Source organism: Oncorhynchus tshawytscha, linkage group LG03, assembly GCF_018296145.1.
Source record: "Oncorhynchus tshawytscha isolate Ot180627B linkage group LG03, Otsh_v2.0, whole genome shotgun sequence".
NCBI lineage: Eukaryota > Metazoa > Chordata > Actinopteri > Salmoniformes > Salmonidae > Oncorhynchus > Oncorhynchus tshawytscha.
The window spans coordinates 37,595,733-37,617,190 of NC_056431.1; the positions used below are offsets into that span (position 1 = coordinate 37,595,733).

Genomic DNA, 21,458 nt, shown 5'->3' on the forward strand with positions numbered 1-21,458 from the left:
GGACACATCAAAACTATAAAATAACACATAGAATCATGCAGTAACCAAAAACGTGTTAAACAAATCAACATATATCTTCAATTTGAGATTCTTCAAAGTAGCCACCATTTGCCCTGATGAGAGCTTTTTGCACCCTCTTGGCATTCTCTCAACCAGCTTCATGAGGTAGTTACCTGGAATGCATTTCAATTAACAGGTGTGCCTTGTTAAATGTAAATTTGTGGAATTTCTTTCCTTCTTAATGCATTTGAGCCAATCAGTTGTGTTGTGACAAGGTAGAGTTGGTATACAGAAGATAGCCCTATTTGGTAAAAGCCGTCGTCCATATTATGGCAAGAACAGCTCAAATAAGCAAAGAGAAACAACAGCCCATTGTTACTTTAAGACATGAATGTCAGTCAATGCGGAGCATTTCAAGAACTTTGAAAGTTTCTTCAAGTGCAGTCGCAGAAACCATCAAGCGCTATGATGAAACTGGCTCTCATGAGGACCGCACAGGAATGGAAGACTCAGAGTTATGTCTGCTACTGAGGATAATATCATTAGAGTTACCAGCCTCAGAAATTGCAGCCCAAATAAATGCTTCATAGAGTTCAAGTAACAGACACATCTCAACATCCACTGTTCAGAGGAAACTGTGTGAATCAGGCCTTCATGGTTGAATTACTGCAAAGAAACCACTACTAAAGGACACCAATAAGAAGAGACTTGCTTGAGCCAAGAAACACGAGCAATGGACATTAGACCGGCGGAAATCTGTCCTTCGGTCTGATGACTCCAAATTTGAGATTTTTGGACTCATCCACTCTGTGAGACGCAGAGTAGGTGAACGGATGATTTCCACATTTGTGGTTCCCACCGTGAAGCATGGAGGTGTGATGGCGTGGGGGTGCTTTGCTTGTTACACTGTCAGTGATTTATTTAGAATTCAAGGCACACTTAACCATGGCTACCACAGCATTCTGCAGCGATACGCCATCCCATCTGGTTTGAGCTTAGTGGTTTGAGCTTATCATTTATTTTTCAACAGGACAATGACCAACACACTTCCAGGCTGTGTAAGGGCTATTTGACCAAGAAGGAGAGTGATGGAGTGCTGCATCAGATGACCAGGCCACAATCCCCCGACCTCAACCCAATTGAGATGGTTTGGGATGAGTTGGACCGTGGGGTGAAGGAAAAGCAGCCAACAAGTGCTCAGCATATGTGGGAAATCCTTCAAGACTGTTGGAAAAGCATTCCAGGTGAAGCTGGTTGAGAGAATGCCAAGCGTGTGCAAAGCTGTCATAAAGGCAAAGGGTGGCTACTTTGAAGAATCTCAAATATAAAATATATTTTGATTTGTTTAACACTTTTTTGGTTAGAACATGATTCCATAAGTTATTTCATTGTTTTGATGTATTCACCATTATTCTGCAATGTGTAAAATAGTAAAAATAAAGAAAAATCCTTGAACTAATAGGTGTGTCCAAACTTTTGACTAGTACTGTATGCTGGGCACATGATCGCATAACTTTAAAGCTCCACTCCACGTTTAGGTTCTAAATGCCAACTGCTTGCAAACAACAACAAAAATACTATAAAATTAAGGTTTCTTTGCAGGACAAGGATTGTCCTGACTTTCACAAAGGCCTGAATTGCTTTGCCTTGCTTTTCTTGCCCTGCTGGCAAGTTTTACCATCCAATTATTTCAGATCTACATTAGTGTAAGTTTCACCATGGCATGGACGGTGGCAGTACGTTGGCACATGATAGTTATTATAATATGGCAAATATTAGTAAATGATTTCATTTTATCAATGTTGCTGGCTTTTGCAAGCCTACCTGAGAAATTAAACAGATAGGTGGGAGGGCATACTGGCTGTCGCCAAATTATTAATGCGCTATTTGCCTAAATGTGTAATAGAAACACTTAAACCACATTTTATTCTACACTGTAGGTTTTTGCTAAAAAAAAAATTTTTTTAGGTGTGACGTCACAATGTACAGCTGTTTTTATTGACACAAGATAGTTAATTGGAAACGCACCGTAACAGGCAATTGTCACATGTATTTTCTATGCCGACTTTCTAAATGTCAACAAAAAAATCACTGGACAAGTTAATGGAAACATAGCTGTTGACTGGCCAACTGAGGGCACTAGAAGGTAATATGTACATTTATAGATGAACTGGATGAGGTTTATTTGTACAGTAGATGAAATGGAGTACAGAGACAAAAGATGAAGAAAAACACATAACACAACAGAGGAAGTGACCATTTTTAATGTTAAAATAATGATGCTGATACTGTAGTGATGAAACATAAATTACATTTGTCTTGAGATCAAATCATATGCACTGGGTCCAATTTAGGAAGTGGTCAACTCTGTCAGTGGATGCCATACAAATGAATGGAAAAGTATACTTTGGACACAATGTACAATGCAGACACCATGTCATGATGAATAATGTTGAGCTTAGTTTTCAGTGGCATCTTAAGTGACTGTGAAAATATGAGTTACAGTAGGGCCAAGAGAAGTGTCATCTCATGTAATGGAAATAAATCACTGTAATTAACACTGTTCAAATACCAAGCTTTTCCAGTGTTCCTGGTATTATACAGTATGAGATGAAATTGGTAAAAATGTCCTGACTGTTCTTTGACTGGATGTATTACTGTGTTAGACTCCTCACATATTATGTCTGTAGAGGCACCTCTCTGACAAATCAGCTTGTGGCAGATTGTTGAAATCTGAGTTGGATGACACCCTGTATCCCTCTCCGATGAATTGAATACTGTAATACTGAACACAGCTAAGTGTCTCTCTTTTGGTTCATCTTTCAAAGTCACCTAGAAGTCTTTCTGGACTGCATTGATTCACAACGTCAATTCTACTTCATAACCTCAGCCAAGAAGCATGTTAGAGCACAAGTCAAAACAACTGTCATACGTGTATTTTAATAAACTTAAATTTCAGTCTCTTCGGGGATGTTTCCCTTTCCGACTGAATTTGAAAGTGATTCATCGGTTGTGGGGAGGGCCTCCTCAGGGCTGCGAGGGGGAGTGTCCTTAGGACTATGGAAGGTAGTGAATGTAGGCATCTTGAACTCCTTGCTCTGAGTCTGAGTAGACCTGTTGCCACCACCACGACGCAGTGACTTTAGCAGGGGCCGCAGTGAGCGGGCTGAGTTGGCCTCGAAGCTCCTCAGAGTCCGTTTGTTTACGTGCTCGATGGTGAGGCGGCAGCGTAGCACCTGGACGAAGACCTGTCGGAACTGGCGGGAAGAGAGGTTGTACAGGAAGGGGTTGAGCACGGAACTAAGGTAGAAGAAGGTGTCGGCCACAGGGTGCAGCACCACATAGTTGCGGAAGTAGGACATGGTCCAGCTGGACTTGGGCACGGCGGCAGTCATCAGGCGACGCACCTGGTTGGGCAGCCAGCACACGGTAAGGGAGCCCACGATTAAACCTGAGAAAGAGGGAGGGGGAGCGAGAGAGAGAGGGAAGGAAGGAAAGAGAAAAAGTGATTAAGAATATTTGATAATGGTAGTAGGGGGCAGTGGACCACACCTGGGTTAAAATATATGCATATTAAGTATTTGTTATTTAAATACTTGTTTTCTGTGTATTTTCAAATAAAGTGGCTAAATCAGCTACTTCTATTTGAAGTGTTTGAAAGTATTTTCAAATAACTTCCTATAAATAGCAAGAACTATTTTCAAATACTTATTTACAAATATATTATTTCAAATACCACCTAAAAGACCTGGGTTCAAATGCATGGGGCGTTTAAATATTTCATATTTTAAAATACACTGAGTGTGGCAAATAAACCTGATAGATATCTTGCAGCTCCCACAAAACGAGTAATAATTTTTTATGTTTTAAAGATAAAGATACAAAGCGGTAATTAAAAACAACAACACAATGACAATTTTAAAAGCTAGGAAAATGTATATAAATCAGAATTAAACAACAGTTGGACTGTTCCTATAGCCTTCTTAGACTCAACAACTCTGAAGCAATTATCAGCAGACAAAAAATAATGAATAAAAACAGAGATCACCCAAGAATAAATATTAGATGCTGTTAAAACAGTTGCATGGAGAAAAGCACCAGGAATGAATGGCTTTCCCATAGAATTCTATTAAGTAATTTCGGTCAAAGTAGCCCCCCTACTTACTTATGACAACATGTCACTCAATTCAGTACTACCTAGTTCCATGTATCAAACAGTTAATTCAGTCAAATTAAAACCAGGAAAATCTGGAGAGAAAATCTGGAGAGTCCTCTGCTGACAAAATAATAACAAAGATTAAAAGCAATAGAATTGCAAACGTCACACCAGACTTCATATACACTACCGTTCAAAGTTTGGGATCACTTCGACATTTTTTGTACATTAAAATAACATCAAATTGATCAGAAATACAGTGTAGACATTGTTAATGTTGTAAATGACTATTGTAGCTGGGAACAGCAGAATGTTTATGGATGATTTACATAGGCACACAGAGGCCCATTATCAGCAACCATGTTAGCTAATCCAGGTTTATCCTTTTAAAAGGCTAATTGATCATTCATAAACCCTTTTGCAATTATGTTAGAACAAGCTGAAAACTGTTGTTCTGATTAAAGAAGCAATAAAACTGGCCTTCTTTAGACTAGTTGAGTATCTGGAGCATCAGCATTTGTGGGTTCGTTTACAGGCTCTAAATGGCCAGACACAAAGAATTTACTTCTGAAACTCGTCAGTCTATTTTTGTTCTGAGAAATGAAGGCTATTCCATGCGAGAAATTGCCAAGAAACTGAAGATCTTGTACAACGCTGTGTAAGTACTCCCTTCACAGAACAGCACAATCTGGCTCTAACCAGAATAGAAAGAGGAGTGGGAGGCCCCAGTGCGCAACTGAGCAAGAGGACAAGAACATTATAGTGTCTAGTTTGAGAAACAGAAGCCTCACAAGTCCTCAACTGGCAGGTTCATTTAATAGTACCCGCAAAACACCAGTCTCAACGTCAACAGTGAAGAGGCGACATCGGGATGCTGGCCTTCTATGCAGAGTTCCTCTGTCCAGTGTCTGTGTTATTTTGCCCATCTTAATCTTTTCTTTTTATTGGCCAGTCTGAGATATGGCTTTTTCTTTGCAACTCTGCCTAGAAGGCACGCATCCCAGAGTCGCCTCTTCACTGTTGACGTTGAAACTGGTGTTTTGCGGGTACTATTTAATGAAGCTGCCAGTTGAGGACTTGTGAGGCGTCTGTTTCTCAAACTAGACACTCAGTTGACTAACTGTAGCCCGTCTGTTGCTCTGCACAACTCATGTCAGCCTCCTTTGCCTTCTTTCATCAATGACCCATTTTCGACCACTGGCCTGCCGTTGGCTGGATGTCCTTTGACCATTCTAGATACACACAGGTATCAGTTGAGCGAGAAAACCGTACCCCGTTCAAAGGCACTTAAATAGTTTGTCTTGCCCATTCACCCTCTGAATATCACACATAACAATCCATGTCTCAATTGATTGATGTGGATTTAACAGGTGACATCAATAAGGGATCATAGTTTTAAACTGGATTCACCTGGTTAGTCTGCCATGGAAACATCAGGTGTTCCTAACGTTTTATACACTCAGTGTACATGCCTATACTTTCCAAATACATTCCAGTACTCAACTACATCTATTCTAAATGAAATATCCAAATACTGTACTTACTCTGAAATGTCATTGAAATACCCAAAATAGTATTTCAACCCAGGTCAGTGGACTACTGAATAATGCAAATATTTTTGTGTAGATTGGGTTTGCTTTGCCATCTAAACCAGCGTTGATGCAATGATATGCTTTCAAGAATACTCAGAAACAATGCCTTTTGTTGGGTGTTTTTGGACATTTTTGTGCTGTCTCTTTACATTAGCTGATTTAGTTTCCCCTGGTGATTTATAATGCTAATTATACTAAGACAAAAACAGCCCTTTGAGATTAAGTGCACTGTTAAAAAAATACAGGTCTGTGCTGTTGTATAAAAAAAAACACTGCCAGTTAGTCCTTAGGGCAAGGTGATTTCAAATTGCATTTAAATCATTTGTATTTATTTATATTCATATCAGCATTCTACTATTATGAATTGAGGACTGAAATTGAAATGCTGTGAAATTCAAAAAAAGGGAAAACAGAAATGATGGTGTGTGGAGTTATTTTCTTCAGCCCTGTCTCACAGTAAAGTGGAGCTGAGAGTGTAAGAGGTGCAGTATGGGTCGACACTGTGAGGGGTCCATTAGAGAAATTCCCTAAAGGGTAATTAAACTTTCTTACTGTCTCCTTGCTCATTTTATTGAATGTCAGACTACAACAGTACCCATTCTAATGAAAAATATTATACAACAAATGAAGAAAAAACCTAAACAGGGATATATGTATTTTTATCCGATTTATGTTTTCATCAATGGGGCTTTCTTAGCTGGGTGTAACTGAAGTGTAACTGTGCCAGGCAATTATTTTAAAAAGAAAAACCCAGAATAAAGGCAACTGCTGAAAAACATTGTTATGACTAAACATTATCCTTGCCAAAATAAATTAAATGGGATTTTAATAAGAAGTACCAAAACATTTTCTTGGTAGTTCTCAGACTGTAGAAATCCTCTGTGATAATGAGGCACAGGTTTTTGATACATTCCTACCTGGCTAATGTTGTATGTACCTCTTTGGGGAAAACACTGCTAAATAGGTTCTACACTGCAGGACAAAGTGGCAACAATTTGCTTGATTGTAAAAGAATAACTCCCGCACACATAGTTACGATCCTCATTCATTTATTGGAACACTTTTAAGTATTAAAACAAATAAGTATTAAACAGTCTAACACCTTAAGTGTTGAAATAAATAGTTTAACAATTTAGTTTAACAATTTGCTGACAAACACTTACATGAAGTTGTAGATTCTACAAGACAACTATTTACACTAATCTTATTACCAGTACATACTCAGCTGCTTATCTAGAAATCCACATGCAAATGACAGTTCCTGTTGGCTTTGGCTCATACATGTTCTTTGTGCAGACTTGAGCCTATTTGAAAGACGTCATTCAGCAGGTTGATCTTCCATTTACAAACAGAATTCTTCCACAGTGTGAATGCACAATGAGGCAAAGTCATACAGTAATCATGGCTGTGAAGCAGCAAGCTAACCTTCACTTTATCCCTGGGGGAACTATGAAGTAAAAGGTTTAGTTTGAATCTACCAACTGTCAGGAATGGGTCTTCAAAAACTCAAGACAGAGAAACTTTAATGTCAAACATACAGTATAGGTTTAGATAAATGGCATCAGCCTGGTGTGTTATGTTTATGCTATAATTGGTGCACAAACCATAAGCTATGGTCTCAGCACATCTATCATATGCTTTAAGCGTCAAACTAAAGTAGACTAAGCTGACAGTTTAGCATGTGGAGGTTACGTGGAGTGGAACAGGGAAACCCAAGAGCAGACTCAGACGAGGGGACTGGGATGAAGTAACCAAGGTATTTATTGAAACACAAGGGGAAGATGGATTGCAGGCCAGGGGAAGCTCGGTGGGAGGCTGTGGCTGGAGCGAGAGGGGTTGAGACAGGGTAAGCAGGTCCTGAGGGGAATCCAAGGGAGCAGTAGAGTGGGGAATCCAGGGCAAAGTAGCAGGATGAGGAGACATGGGACTGGAGACATGGACATGGTCAGAGCGGGCAGAACAGTAACAGGGAGGAAAACCGTGTCAGGCAAGGAAAACAGGCACAACAGGATCTAAATAGTAACAAACGGATAGAACCGTAGACTGACTGAGCAGAGATTACGATCTGGCAGTGTGGTAGTAGCAGGGCTGAATATTTGTAGAGGTCTTGATTATGGAATGGATTGCAGCTTGTGGGGATCTGCTGACTCCAGCACACCTGTCACTGCCCACACAATCACACACAGAGGGAGAGAGAGAGAGAGCACTGGGGTGGTGGCAGTTCAAGGAACTGCTGCAGGAGGAGACAGGGGACTGGAGCAGACAGGTTTAATCAGGGACACATGAAAGTTAGAATGGATACTGAGAGAGGCTGGGAGTTTCAGGCACACAGCAGAGGGGTTAATGACACGATCAACTTCAAAGGGACCATTGAATCGGGAAGGAAAGTTTCTTCGATGCCACGTTCAATGGCAGGTCCTTTGATGAGAGCCATGTCTTTTGAGCTGGGGTGTAGACTGGGGCTGAGACCCGGCGATGGTTGGCTTGGGACTGGGTCCTGTCTGGGCACAAAGAAGGGCAGCCTGAGCCTTCCTCCAGGTACGAAGACAATTGCGCAGATGGTCCTGGACAGAGGGAACCGCAACCTCTTGGGCGGGGAACAAGTGGGGTTGGTAACCCAGAACACACTCAAAAGGTGACATACCTGATGAGGTGTTGGTGGTTGTTGTGGACATATTTAACCCAGGGTAGCTGAGTGCTCCAGGAGGAAGGGTTAGCAGATGTCATAAAGTGTAGGGCATTCTCCATCTCTTAGTTGGCCTGTTTGGTCTGGCCATTGGTCTGGGGATGATATCCAGAAGTAAGACTGACATTGATACCAAGAGCTAAACAGAAGGATCTCCATACGTAGGAGGTAAACTGGGATTCCCTGTCGGAAACAATGTCAATGGGAATGCCATCCAGACAAAACACATGGGGTACTAGCAGGTCCGCAGTCTCCCTGGAGAACAGGAGCTTGGAGAGCGGAATGAAGTGAGCCATTTCAGAAAACCTGTCAATAATGGTGAGGATGACAGAGTTACCGTTAGATGGGGGAAGGCCAGTGATGAAGTCCAGAGCTATGTGTGACCAGGGGCGACTGGGTATGGGAAGACGGCGCAGCAGCCCAAAGTGAGTTTAGTGGAGGTTTTGTTCCAAGCACAAACTGAGCAGGCTGAGATACGGGACCCAATCTCCCAGGCAAAGGCGGCATTGATGCAGGTGGATGGCACAATGGCTTCTGGCTCGGTACCCGTGTTGTTGATGGTTAACTGACGGGAGAGGGCATCAGGCTTGGTAGTCTTTGAACCGGGGCGATAAGTGAGTGTGAAATTGAATCTACCAAAGAACAAGGCCCATCTGGCTTCCCGGGAGTTCAAACATTTGGCGGTCTGGATGTAGGACAGGTTTTTATGGTCATTCCACACGATGAAGGGAGGGGACAGAGCCCTCCAGTCAGTGACGCCATTCCTCAAGAGCCAGCTTAACTGCCAGGTGTTCCCGGTTTCCAATGTCAAAATTCCTCTCTGCAGGTGAGAGCTTACGGGAAAAGAATGCACATGGGTGGAACGTCTGATCAGAAGGATCACGTTGAGACAGAACAGCACCTACCCCGGTGTCAGAGGCGTCCACCTCCACGATGAAATGGAGTCCCGGGTCAGGCTAAGGACCTGAGGTGAAGCGACGCTTGAGTTTCAGGAATGTTGCCTCAGCCTCAGGAGTCCAGTGGAATGGGGTGGAGGTGAGAGGGGTGAGAGGTGCAGCCAGACGGCTGTAGTTGCAGAGGAAATGTCTGTAAAAATGTGCAAACCCCAGCAAACGCTGTAGCTGCTTCAGGTTGCAGGGCGCAGGCCACTCTGTGACTAACATGACCTTGGAGGGGGTCCATACATAACTGTCCCTGTCCAATAATATAACCCAGGAAAGACACTGAGGCAGCATGGAACTCACATTTTTCAGCTTTAACAAAAAGCTTATTCTCCAACAGCCATTGAAGAACTTGGCAAATGTGTTGCTGGCGAGCCTCAGGGTCTTTGGAAATAATCAGGATTTCATCTAAATAGACAAAAACGAAGTATCCAACCACATCCCTCAGCACATTATTGACTAGGTTCTGGAAAACAGCCGGGGTGCTAGTAAGACCAAAAGGCATGACCAAATACTCAAAGTGACCCAGTGGTTTGTTGAACACAGTCTTCCACTCGTCCCCCTCTCTTATGCGGACAAGGTGATAGGCATTCCGAAGGTCGAGTTTGGTAAACACCATGGCACCATGGAGGGGGCAAAAGCAGAGCTGATGAGTGGCAAATGGTACTTGTTCTTTACTGTGATATTATTCAGCCCACGGAAGTCTATGCACGGCCTCAGTGACCCATTCTTCCTTTTCACAAAGAAAAACCCAGCACCCACCGGGAAGGAAGATGGCTTGATGAGTCCTGCAGCCAGAGAATCCTGGATGTACCTCACCATAGCCTCTTCCTTGGGGCAAGAGAGGTTAAATAACCGGCTACTGGGAAGAGGAGCTCCAGGCTGGATGTAAATGGGACAGTTGTACGGCCGATGAGGCGGCAACGACAGGGCATGGTGCTTGCTGAACACAGGAGCTTGATCATGATACTCTGGAGGAACTGATGACTGGTCCGGAGGTTCTGGAATGAACTGGGGCACAGACAATGCAGGGAGGGGGAAGGGCAGAATGTAGACAATTAGAGAGACAAGATGAACTCCAAGTGGTTACCTTTCTGGCGGTCCTGTCAATCTTTGGGTTGTGTAGCTTTAAAAATGGATGGCGAAGAACCAGGGGGGAGAAAGGAGAATCGATTATGTGGAAACAGATCTTTTCCTGGTGGTTTCCAGAGAGACCTGGGATGACAGGGATGGTTCTCTCAGAAACGGGCGAGGAGCTGTCCGTTGAGAGCATTGGTATCAAGGGGTGATCCGAGTGGGACAGTGTCCAGGCCCAACACCTCGGTCCAGGATGCTCCCGTCGGCGCTCGAGTTGATGAGAGCAGATAGAGAAAAAGCCTGGCTCTGACAGACAAGGTTGCCTTCAAGCAAGGGTCTGGGGAAAGATGGGCAGGCGATTTGGCTCAACAGTACACCCCCCACTACTGCCGAGCCCCCTTTTTTTGCTGGACGCAGGGAACAAGTGGAGACAAAGTGACCAACCTGGCCACAGTATAGGCAGCTCCTAGTGCCAATTCGCCGCTGCCTCTCCTCTGGAGAGAGACGGGTCCGGCCGAACTGCATGGATTCAGGATCAGGAAGAGCCTTGGAAAGGGATGCAGTCGAAGAAGGAGAACAAGGCGCTGAACAGATGTTATGGTGCATGCAACCCTACCTACTCTCTCCCTCCAATGCTCACTGAAACGGTTGTCGATGCCGATAGCGAGAGAGATGAGTTCATCGAGTCTATCAGGCTCATCCCTGGACACCAACTCGTCCTTGATGGTTTCAGTGAGCTCGTTCTGGAATGCTCCCTGAAGGGGCTACCATTTCTGCAGCTCTCAGCGGCGAGGGTGCGGAACTCACATACCATCTCAGCAACATTATGGGGGCCTTGATGGAGGGACAGGAGTCGGTTAGCGGCATCCTTACTGATCGTACTGTTACGCGGAGTGGAACAGAGAAACCCAAGAGCAGACTCAGATGAGGGGACTGGGATGAAGTAACCAAGGTATTTATTGAAACACAGGGGGAAGATGGAGTGCAGGCCAGGGGAAGCTCAGGCGGGTTGCAGGAAACTAGGTGCGGAGGCTGAGGCTGGAGCGAGAGGGTTTGGGACAGGGTAAGCAGGTCAGGAGGAGAATCCAAGGGAGCAGTACAGTGGGGAATCCAGGGCAGAGTAGCAGGATGAGGAGACGTGGGACTGGAGACATGGACCAGAGTCAGAGCGGGCAGAACTGTAGCGGAGAGGAAAACCGTGTCAGGCAAGGAAAACAGGCACAACAGGATAACAGGATCAAAATAGTAACAAACGGATAGAACCGTAGACTGACTGAGCAGAGATTACGATCTGGCAGTGTGGAAGTGGCAGGGCTGACTATTTGTAGAGGTCTTGATTATGGAACAGGTTGCAGCTGTGAGGGTTTGCTCTGACTCAGCACACCTATCTCTGCCCACACAATCACACACACAGAGAGAGAGAGAGAGAGAGGGAGAGAGCACTGGGGGAGTGGTGGCAGGTTAATGAGACACGGGATGAGCAGTAGAGTGCGTGGCAGGAGTAGATGTAACAGTGGAGGTTAAACTCCAACCCTGGGTGGTAGTGAGTTTGGACTATTATAGTCTAACTATTCTCTTGCCTATGCACATGCTAGTACTGTGTTGAAGATACATTATGTCCAATATCCACACTCAACCATATTTCTAAATCTAAATTAATAATGCTTAGTTACACACCAACAAATGCATCCTGAAGATACAACTTCCTGAAAGTGTTTACTGAATGCATCAAGAACTCAAACTTAACGTGTCGATGGGCACCAATTTCCCAATTGACATCAATTCAAGGAAATCGAAATTGACAAGATCCACAGCTCGAGTTACAGACATCGGAGAGGCAAAAAAAGTATGTATATTTTATTCATTACAAACATGTCTCTAGACAATACATGCCTAAAGGGGTAAACAGAAAACTGATAGGGTAAGTCAAATGGAAACCTCTCAAAGAATATTGAGGACGAATACATGAATAACAAAGCTATTAAATCTGTATTTGCTCCAGTGGTGTTCAAACCTTTTTTTACATCTGGACAAATTTTCACTAGTCCAAATGTAAGAAAATGTTGACAAAAACAGCACAATTTTCTGAGTGTATGACTATGCATGAAATATCTCACCATATTACATTACTATAACCAAGGGGTTTGTGATAATTTGACCATCAATAATAGATCTGCTTCTCTGGCTATTTGTATTGTGCAGACCAAGTTGTTCTTGTGCATGTTGGCCTTTAATTGAAAATTAGCTTAATAATCCTGAGAGGAATTTCTCACTCAACTGTCACGGTTTGGGCCATATAATTTCTATAGACAAATAATGAAATGACTTTTTAGGCCAGTCATTAGTACTCTATAGCAGCTATTTGTTAGCTACGTAAACTTGATTTGTAATTATTTTCTTGTCAAATGTCAATTTTATCTATAACGATAGATAGGTATATGTCAGAGACGCATACTACTCAAAATTGGAGCACGGAAAGGTCGGAGTATGAGTCCATATCAAAGTATGCGAAGAGCACGGAGGGCACTTCTCGAATGCATACTCTGTTTGTTCATGTTTACCTGCCTACGTACCGTAGATGGCAAGCCCATAATAAGTCAATAAGGCTAACTGGCTAGCTACTAGTGCTAGTAGTAGAATTGACATCTATCCTGCATAATATTCGTTTTAGGTCATTTTTGCCTGGTAAACTATGGTTAGCTACATTATTACGATTCACATATAGCTTGCTGATAGTTATGAAGTAATACGGTTGCTTTGTGTATATCTTGTTTAGTTTAGTGTTGCCATTGTCCTGGCTGGAAGAAGGTCCAATGAATGAGGAGGCGAAGTGTGAGGAAGTAGGGGGAGTGCGAGTGCTTCTCAAATGTATTGCTTTATGCGTGCTCCACACTCTCGTCCTCACAAGAACAAAATCAAGTGAACGTGGTTGGAAAACGCACTCAGAGCATGAGAGTGTGGAGCGCAGTAGTATGCATATTGATCTATGTGAAGTATCAATACCCTAAGCCATAACACCTCACAGACCAGTGAAACAATACAATTTCCATTAACAAGCTCCAATCTGTGCTACCAGCTTCAACTTAGATTTTTCCCAAGCAGAACGAGGAACCATGACGGCCACAGGCCCACTTCCACCGGTCACCGTAAGCCATATTAGCTTGTCTCCAGGCAGAGGCCAATCCATGAGCAGGCCACTGTGACCATAGCATGTTAGCCATAGCAGAGGTCAACTCAATACAGGCTGGACAGGCCACTGCACTCAGAGTCAGCTGATTACCAGCAGGGTCAGTGGCAACAGGGCCAATTGCCTGTCTCAGTCAACGCACAACATGCAGACAGCTAACAAATGCCTTCAGTGGCCTCCCTTCCAAACAATGCAACAGTGCAACAATGCAGCATTTTAAAATGAAAAGCCTGCACACGGTACTGTAGACGCTGCTCTCGTGCTTCATTCCTGCACATGCACATTACTCTCCATACATATGAGACTGGAGCATAGCATATGTCTCAGTTAGACTGCTGAAGGGGTTGTGGGACATGTGAATGCACTACTCTGTGTATGCTTTTGATGGAGCATAATAAATTAAGTTAATTTATATGATTGTGGAGACATTTTTGAATACCAAAGATGCCTGAGAACCATTTTTTTTTTCATGGCAAAAACCTTTAACCACTTTGTGTGGAAAATCAACCAGGGGCCTGTCACAATAACCCTTGACAAGACAAGTGCATGACTTGAGGCTTATGAGAAGAACAGAGGGAGAGCTAAAGAAAGAAGGGAGGGAGGGAGGGAGGGAGGGAGGGAGGGAGGGAGGGAGGGAGGGAGGGAGGGAGGGAGGGAGGGAGGGAGGGAGGGAGGGAGGGAGGGAGGGAGGGAGGGAGGGAGGGAGGGAGGGAGGGAGGGAGGGAGGGAGGGAGGCTGCAAGAAAGAAAAAGAGGTAGACGGGACGAGATAGAGTGAGAGGAAGAGTGGGAAGGACAGAGATAAAGAGGAGAAACAGGATAACAAGAGAGAAGGAGAATAAAGCCAGTGGAGAGATAATAAAGAGCCAGAGCAAAACACACCACACACTAAGAGCTCTCTATCGGATAGACAAAAGAGGCCGTGCTTACACTTTTCAGTGGATGATCATTATTGGTGCTATCCACAGGTCCACTGGTTCACATTAGACTAATACAGTCCCGCAGGTGCAGCATTAGAGTCCCGCAGGTGCAGTATACATACAAAGGTGATGAGAACACGGCTCTCTGATCTGCTACTCACAAACCAAGCCAAGAGTTCATGGTCCACACAACACAAAAGTCTTCACTACCCTACTGCTTTTGAGGAAAGGGTACTAAATGCCAGTTTTCTTCAATTCAAAACAACTGGGGACTTGTGTTAGGCTATAATATATTCAAAATAACCCAGTGCAACCAATTGTTTCATTTCTTCCTTGTCAAATGGAAGATTCATGACTAGGATCATAAGCAGTTACACACAAATTACTAAAGTGTGGAGTTTGTTGCCCTTGAGCATAATGAACCACTTTTAAATACATTTCTTTCCACACACCTTATTACATTTCTGTCAGTTTAATAAAAATCAATGACAATAGCAAGGCTGAGTGAGCTTTCTTTGAGAATTGATTAAGTCTATCTTCCGCGTGACCTTTTAGCTGATACCATGTTCAAATGTTACATTTAGCAGAGAGCCATGAAGACCATGCTGACTGCTATTCTATTTGCTCCAAATTCCTGTGGAGGCAATCGATCCCCGGATTTGGCTCTTCCTATCCCATGGCTTCCGCATTCTAATGTGGCCAGTCACCTGGAACATTGGCATTTGGCCAGCATGGATTGGTGCCCGTGAAACAGCAATAGAATTCAACTGTAAAACGTTCAAATGTTATAGCCTCCATAATGGTATTTGTCAATGAATGTTGGTGTTTTTGTTGTTGTTGTGCTGTGGGTCTTTGATTGAATACAGTATCTAGTATCTATCTAATACCATAAACACACACCACACACATACAATTCAAAACATTCGTAGTCATACCTTGTTGTCAAGGCACACAAACTGTGCACACCCACATATACATATCCCCCCTTCCCTCCCAACACACACACACTGTATATCACCAGCATTCACCATTATCATACATGCTTGGCGAAACACACTTATGTTCTGGCTCTGGGTCTGTTTGTTTTTTCTGCTATCCTGCTGGGCGCTCCTGCTTCCTCACACTGTATATTATGAAAGAACCGTCTGGACAGCCTGGTCCCATGCCACACACACATACACAGACAGTACCACAGAGCCCCCTTAATAAAGTATTACTTTCTCCTGTCAAGGATAATACAGGTCCAGTTACTAATTAGAAAGCAATTAAAGCTGATTATTCAACCAATTCATTCCCTGTCTCGTCTATAACTGGAGTCTATCTGATTGAACCTCTCGTATTGTGTGGCTAGATATCGCTCCGTGGTAGTTACACCACTATTGTTACATAGTACAAACAGGTTATAGAACCTGTAAGCAAATGTGTGGTTAGAAACGCCCTAGAGTTGATTGACGCACCTGTGTGTCACACAGTGAAGTCATTGTGAATATTGAATAGCTTCCGTGTGTTTAGGCCAGGCCCCCATTGTCAGGTCTGGAGTGTGAAGTCAAGAGCTCTGCTGGTCGGCTACTGCGTGGCAACCTAGCAGTACCAAAAGCCCTGGTCTGTCCTAGAAAGCCTATGTAAATTACGATTTCCAGAACGTAAGCAATTTTGGGGGGGGGGTGCCCATTTTTGGGCTCTAACATTAGTTTATTATGATCAAGTTCGATCTCCATGATTAATTATTTAAAAGTTTGCAACAAGTCAAGATATTTAATTAAATAGTGATCCATTCTGACTAAAACATTTGTCGTCACACAGGACCACGTGCTGACAGAGACCAATCATGGGCCGGCAGGCTACAAGAAGGCTCGTTTGATCTTTGCATGTGTCTGAGGCAAGATGAAAATGACTACATCAGCCATGATCCTTTGCAAGTTACGGCCCCTTTCACAAGGATACTTAGCAATATTTTGGTGCACTTCAGTCCCATTCAGCAATTCAAATACTTCCTGCTTCATGCGCCATTGTGAGTTTTCCATAGGAATATGTGAATAACGTCGGGGCTATCACTACCTACTGATTTGAATGTCTATGGTTTATGCTAGAGACTTATCTTTTCTTGTAGTGGCTGCAGCTCAATCCCCTATTTTTTCCCGCCAATATAAAGTTTGCGCCTATTCCATAACATGGGGCTTGTGAAAGCCGCCTTTTCGTACACATGAGAGGATCCGGAAAAGAAAATAGTTCAGAACCGTGTGAGCTACAAACTAATGTCACCACAATCGAAAATTGAGTATCACAAACATGACAGTGCCAGTTGTTTGGGTCTACGACATACACAAGCTGTACAGCAGTCGTCTGAACTCTCTGTCACGGATGTCCTCATTTCAAAAAGATCTTCTCACAAAACCGACTGTTAAGACCGAACCGTTGGAGTGACAAACAAACACTAAGGTGTCGGTTGTTCTGCTTCAGGGGAGTAGTCTGAAGGTAACCCAGTAAGTACTGGGATGTAAAAATCACAAAAAGTGCATAGGGGTATAATGTGCCACAATAACATGACCAAATAAGTGTCAAATATTTAGATTTTTTTCCTGGGTTTTCTTATATCTCTCAGATAGACACTATGTTTTTCCATGTACAAATGTGTTATTCAATGCATTTCTATGGGCTATAGCGGTAAAGGCCAATTCAATGTTTCAAATACGTGTTTCTATATTTTTTTTATACGTACAGAGGTCCTAAAATTCTAAATCAAATGGCAAAATTATACATTTTACGATCATCTTTCATACAGTGGCTTCCGAAACTATTCACCCCCTTGGCATTTTCATATTTTTTTGCCTTACAACCTGGAATTAAAATAGATTTTTTGGGGAGTTTGTATCATTTGACTTACACAACATGCCTACCACTTTGAACATGCAAAATATTTTTTATTGTGAAACAAACAAGGAATAAGACAAAAAAACCTGGAAAACTTGAGCGTGCATAACTATATGCACGCACAACTTTTCTGTTTTAAGTTTTCTATAATTTTTTGAAACGTGTTATTTTTTTCACTTTAACAATTTGGACTATTTTGTGTATGTCCATTACATGAAATCAAAATCAAAATCCATTCAAATTACAGGTTGTAATGCAACAAAATAGGAAAAATTCCAAGGGGGATTGTCACGCCCTGACCTTAGAGAGCCGTTTTATTTCACTATTTGGTTAGGTCAGGGTGTGATTTGGGGTGGGCATTCTATGTTGCCTATTTCTTTGTTTTTGGCCGAGTATGGTTCCCAATCAGAGGCAGCTGTCTATTGTTGTCTCTGATTGGGGATCATACTTAGGCAGCAATTTTTCTGTTGTGGGATCTTGTCTTTTTGTGTCGCATGTGTTTGCCCTACTAGCTTTACGGTCGTTGAGTTGTTTATTGTTTTTTGGTGGAACATTTATTATTAAAGAAAATATACGCCTACCACACTGCACCTTGGTTCATTTATGACAGGGAGTTTGAGGACAGCGAGCGTAACAGGGATCATCAGGTTGCTCTCTCTGCCATTTTACTTGCTAGCTGCAGGAAGAGACAACATTTTTGTGTTTTTTTGTCAAAAGTGTCTGCTTTTGTGCATTTCTAAGTAATTTTACCATGTAACAAGTGAAATCGCAAAAAAAAAGTGTCTGGACCCTTCTTTAAGGGTCACTTTTGCAGAGTACTATTTGACATCTCTTCAATCTAAGCCTACAGGAAAGTTTGCCTTAAAAATACCTAAGCACCCTTTACTGGCTCAAAATGCCGACCAATCAGCCTGTTAGCAACTCTTAGTAAAAAAAATATAATAATTGTGTATGACCAGATACAATACTATTTCACAGTAAACAAATTAACGACAGATTTTCAGCATCCTTTTAGGGAAGGGCATTCAACGGCACTTGTACATTCAACGGCACAATGTAAGGCACTTACACAAATGAATGATAATTGGCTGAGAGAAATTTACAATAAAAAGATTGTGGCAGCTGTTTTGTTAGATTTCAGTGTAGCTTTTTGCATTATTGATCATAATCTGCTACTGGAAAAATATATGTACATCCCTTGCAATATTGTGGATCGAGAATTACCAATAACATCTGTTAAATACGTGTATGTGACCAATAAAATGTGATTTGCCTAACATAACACAGAGGGTGTTCTTTAATTAATGGAAGCCTCTCCAACACAATCCAGGCTCCAAGTCCAAGTCATCTATAAGTGTTTCCTAGGTATAGCTCCGCCTTATCTCAGCTCACTGATCACCATAGCAACACCTACCCATAGCACACGCTCCAGCATATTTCACTGATCATCCCCAAAGCCAACACTTCCTTTGGCCGCCTCTCCTTCCAGTTCTCTTGCAAAAATCACTGAAGTTGGAGACATATCTCCCTCACTAACTTTAAGCGTCAGCTGTCAGAGCAGCTTACCGATCACTGCAGCTGTACACAGCCCATCTGTAAATAGCCCATCCAACCAACTACTTACCTCATCCCCATATTTGTTTTTTGTTTTTCTGCTCTTTTGCACACCAGTATTTCTACTTGCACATCCTCATCTGCACATATATCACTCCAGTGTAAATTGCTAAATTGTAATTACTTCGCCACTGTTGGCCTATTTATTGCCTTACCTCCTTACTTCATTTGCACACACTGTATACAGATTTTTCTATTGTGTTATTGACTGTATGTTTGTTTATCCCACGTGTAACTCTGTGTTGTTGTTTTTGTTGCACAGCTTTGCTTTATCTTGGACCGGTCAAATCAAATCAAAGTTTATTTGTCACGTGCGCCGAATACAACAGGAAAACAACCTTACAGTGAAATGCTTACTTACAGGCTCTAACCAACCGTGCAAAAAAAAGGTATTAGGTGAACAATAGGTAAGTAAAGAAATAAAAACAACAGTAAAAAGACTGAAAAATAACAGTAGCGAGGCTATATACAGTAGCGAGCCTACATACAGACACCGGTTAGTTGGGTTGATTGAGGTAGTATGTACATGTAGATATGGTTAAAGTGACTATGCAAATATAATGAACAGAGAGTAGCAGTAGCGTAAAAGACGGGTTGGCAGGTGGTGGGTGGTGGGACACAATGCAGAGAGCCCGGTTAGCCAATGTGCGAAAGCACTGGTTGGTCGGGCCAATTGAGGTAGTATGTACATGAATGTATAGTTAAAGTGACAATGCATATATGATAAACTGAGAGTTGCAGCAGCGTAAAAGAGGGCTTGGGGGGTGGGGGCACAAAGTGAAAATAGTCCAAGTAGACATTTGATTACCTGTTCAGGTTTCTTATGGCTTAGGGGTAAAAACTGTTGAGAAGCCTTTTTATCCTAGACTTGGCACTCCGGTACCGCTTTCCATGCAATTGTCTTTGACAATTTTTAGGGCCTTCCTCTGACACCGTCTGGTGTAGAGGTCCTGGATGGCAGGCAGCTTAGCCCCAGTGATGTACTGAGCCGTAAGCACTACCCTCTGTAGTGCCGTGCGGTCGGAGGCCGAGCAATTGCCGTACCAGGCAATGATGCAACCCATCAGGATGCTCTCAATGTTGCAGCTGTAGAACCTTTTGAAGATCTCAGGACCCATGCCAAATCATTTAAGTTTCCTGAGGGGGAATAGGCTTTGTCGTGGCCTCTTCACGACTGTCTTGGTGTGTTTGGACCATTGGCCAAATTGGCAAGAGAGGTATTGAAGTGCCATGACATAACAGATAACTCCACGTTAAATTGTAACTGGCATAGTCGGTAGGATGAATAAAAGTAAAAGGTATAATGACAATACTGTTCCGTTACAACGCCACAAAGGTGGTATGTCAAGATGCCTCAAGCCAATGGAAGAGTTCTGTTTTGGGTTCGACAAGGAACACAAAAGGGTTCTACCTGAATCCAAAAAGGGTTCTACTTGGAACCAAAAAGGGTTCTCCTATGGGGACAAAGAACCTTTTGGAAGAATTTTTTTCTAAGAATGTACAGACTTGACACTAAAACAAATTACCTCACACCAGAGAGGAGTAGAGCTCTGTATTAATCCCACTAATGCTGTAGAGGGAACCTGGGCTCCAGCATCCATTGGTTTTACTCTGATTAATACAGGAGGACCATAACAATGCTTTATGGAAAACGATGACTGTGGGAGCCGGGAGCCAGGGCCAAAAGAAGAATGCCTCCCTTGCTCCATCCATTCATCTCTCAATTTGACCACTGCTGGTCCTCAAGGCTTTCTACAGCTGAGTGCCAATTAGGAACAGGCATATTCTTACTTTCTGGTCATGTCACAGTCCCAACCTGAAGGTGGAAGGGATGGAGGGAGTGAGAGAAGGAAAGAAAGAGGAAATGGAGAAAAGTTGTTGGTAAGTTGGTTAAGCAATTCACCTTCAACATCTGTGTGTGTGTGGGGAGTGCAACTAACATGACTTGTGTGGTGAGCATTTACATACATCTTACAAGGCACTTCTGATGCCAACTGGTAGGCTATAAAACACACATTTTGTCTGTTTATAGCTTTGACTTCCAGAAGTGCTCTGGTAGCCATGATCAATCTCATCAATGATGACTGACTGAACATGCCAACAGAAAATGTCCAAACACTGCTCAATGCTAAGCTGATAATATTGTGGACTGTTTCATGATACTGCAGATAAGACTATGCACCAAGTCTGTAACCAACAGGACTCTGAACAGCTTCTACACCAAGCCATAAGACTGCTAAATAGTTAACCAAATAGCTACCAGGACTATCTTCATTGACCCTCTTTTCAAATCAAATCAAAGTGTTTTTGTCACGTGCACCGAATACGACAGGTGTGTAGACCTTACAGTGAAATGCTTACTTACAGGCTCTAACCAACAGTGCAAAAAAGGTATTAGGTAAACAATAGGTAAGT

At 42.8% G+C, this 21,458-nt stretch overlaps 1 protein-coding gene across 2 annotated transcripts in view; it reads right to left on the reverse strand.

Annotated features, from left to right (window-relative positions):
* Positions 1 to 2,248: 2,248 nt before the first annotated feature.
* Positions 2,249 to 21,458, reverse strand: part of LOC112235012 (G-protein coupled receptor 39) — a 52,878-nt gene continuing 33,668 nt past the window's right edge. For both annotated transcript variants that reach the window (XM_024403409.1, XM_024403400.1), the window contains one exon: positions 2,249 to 3,451. In XM_024403409.1, coding sequence (XP_024259177.1) covers positions 2,949 to 3,451 — 503 coding nt within the window. In that variant the 3' untranslated portion in view covers positions 2,249 to 2,948. The remainder of the gene's footprint in view (positions 3,452 to 21,458) is intronic.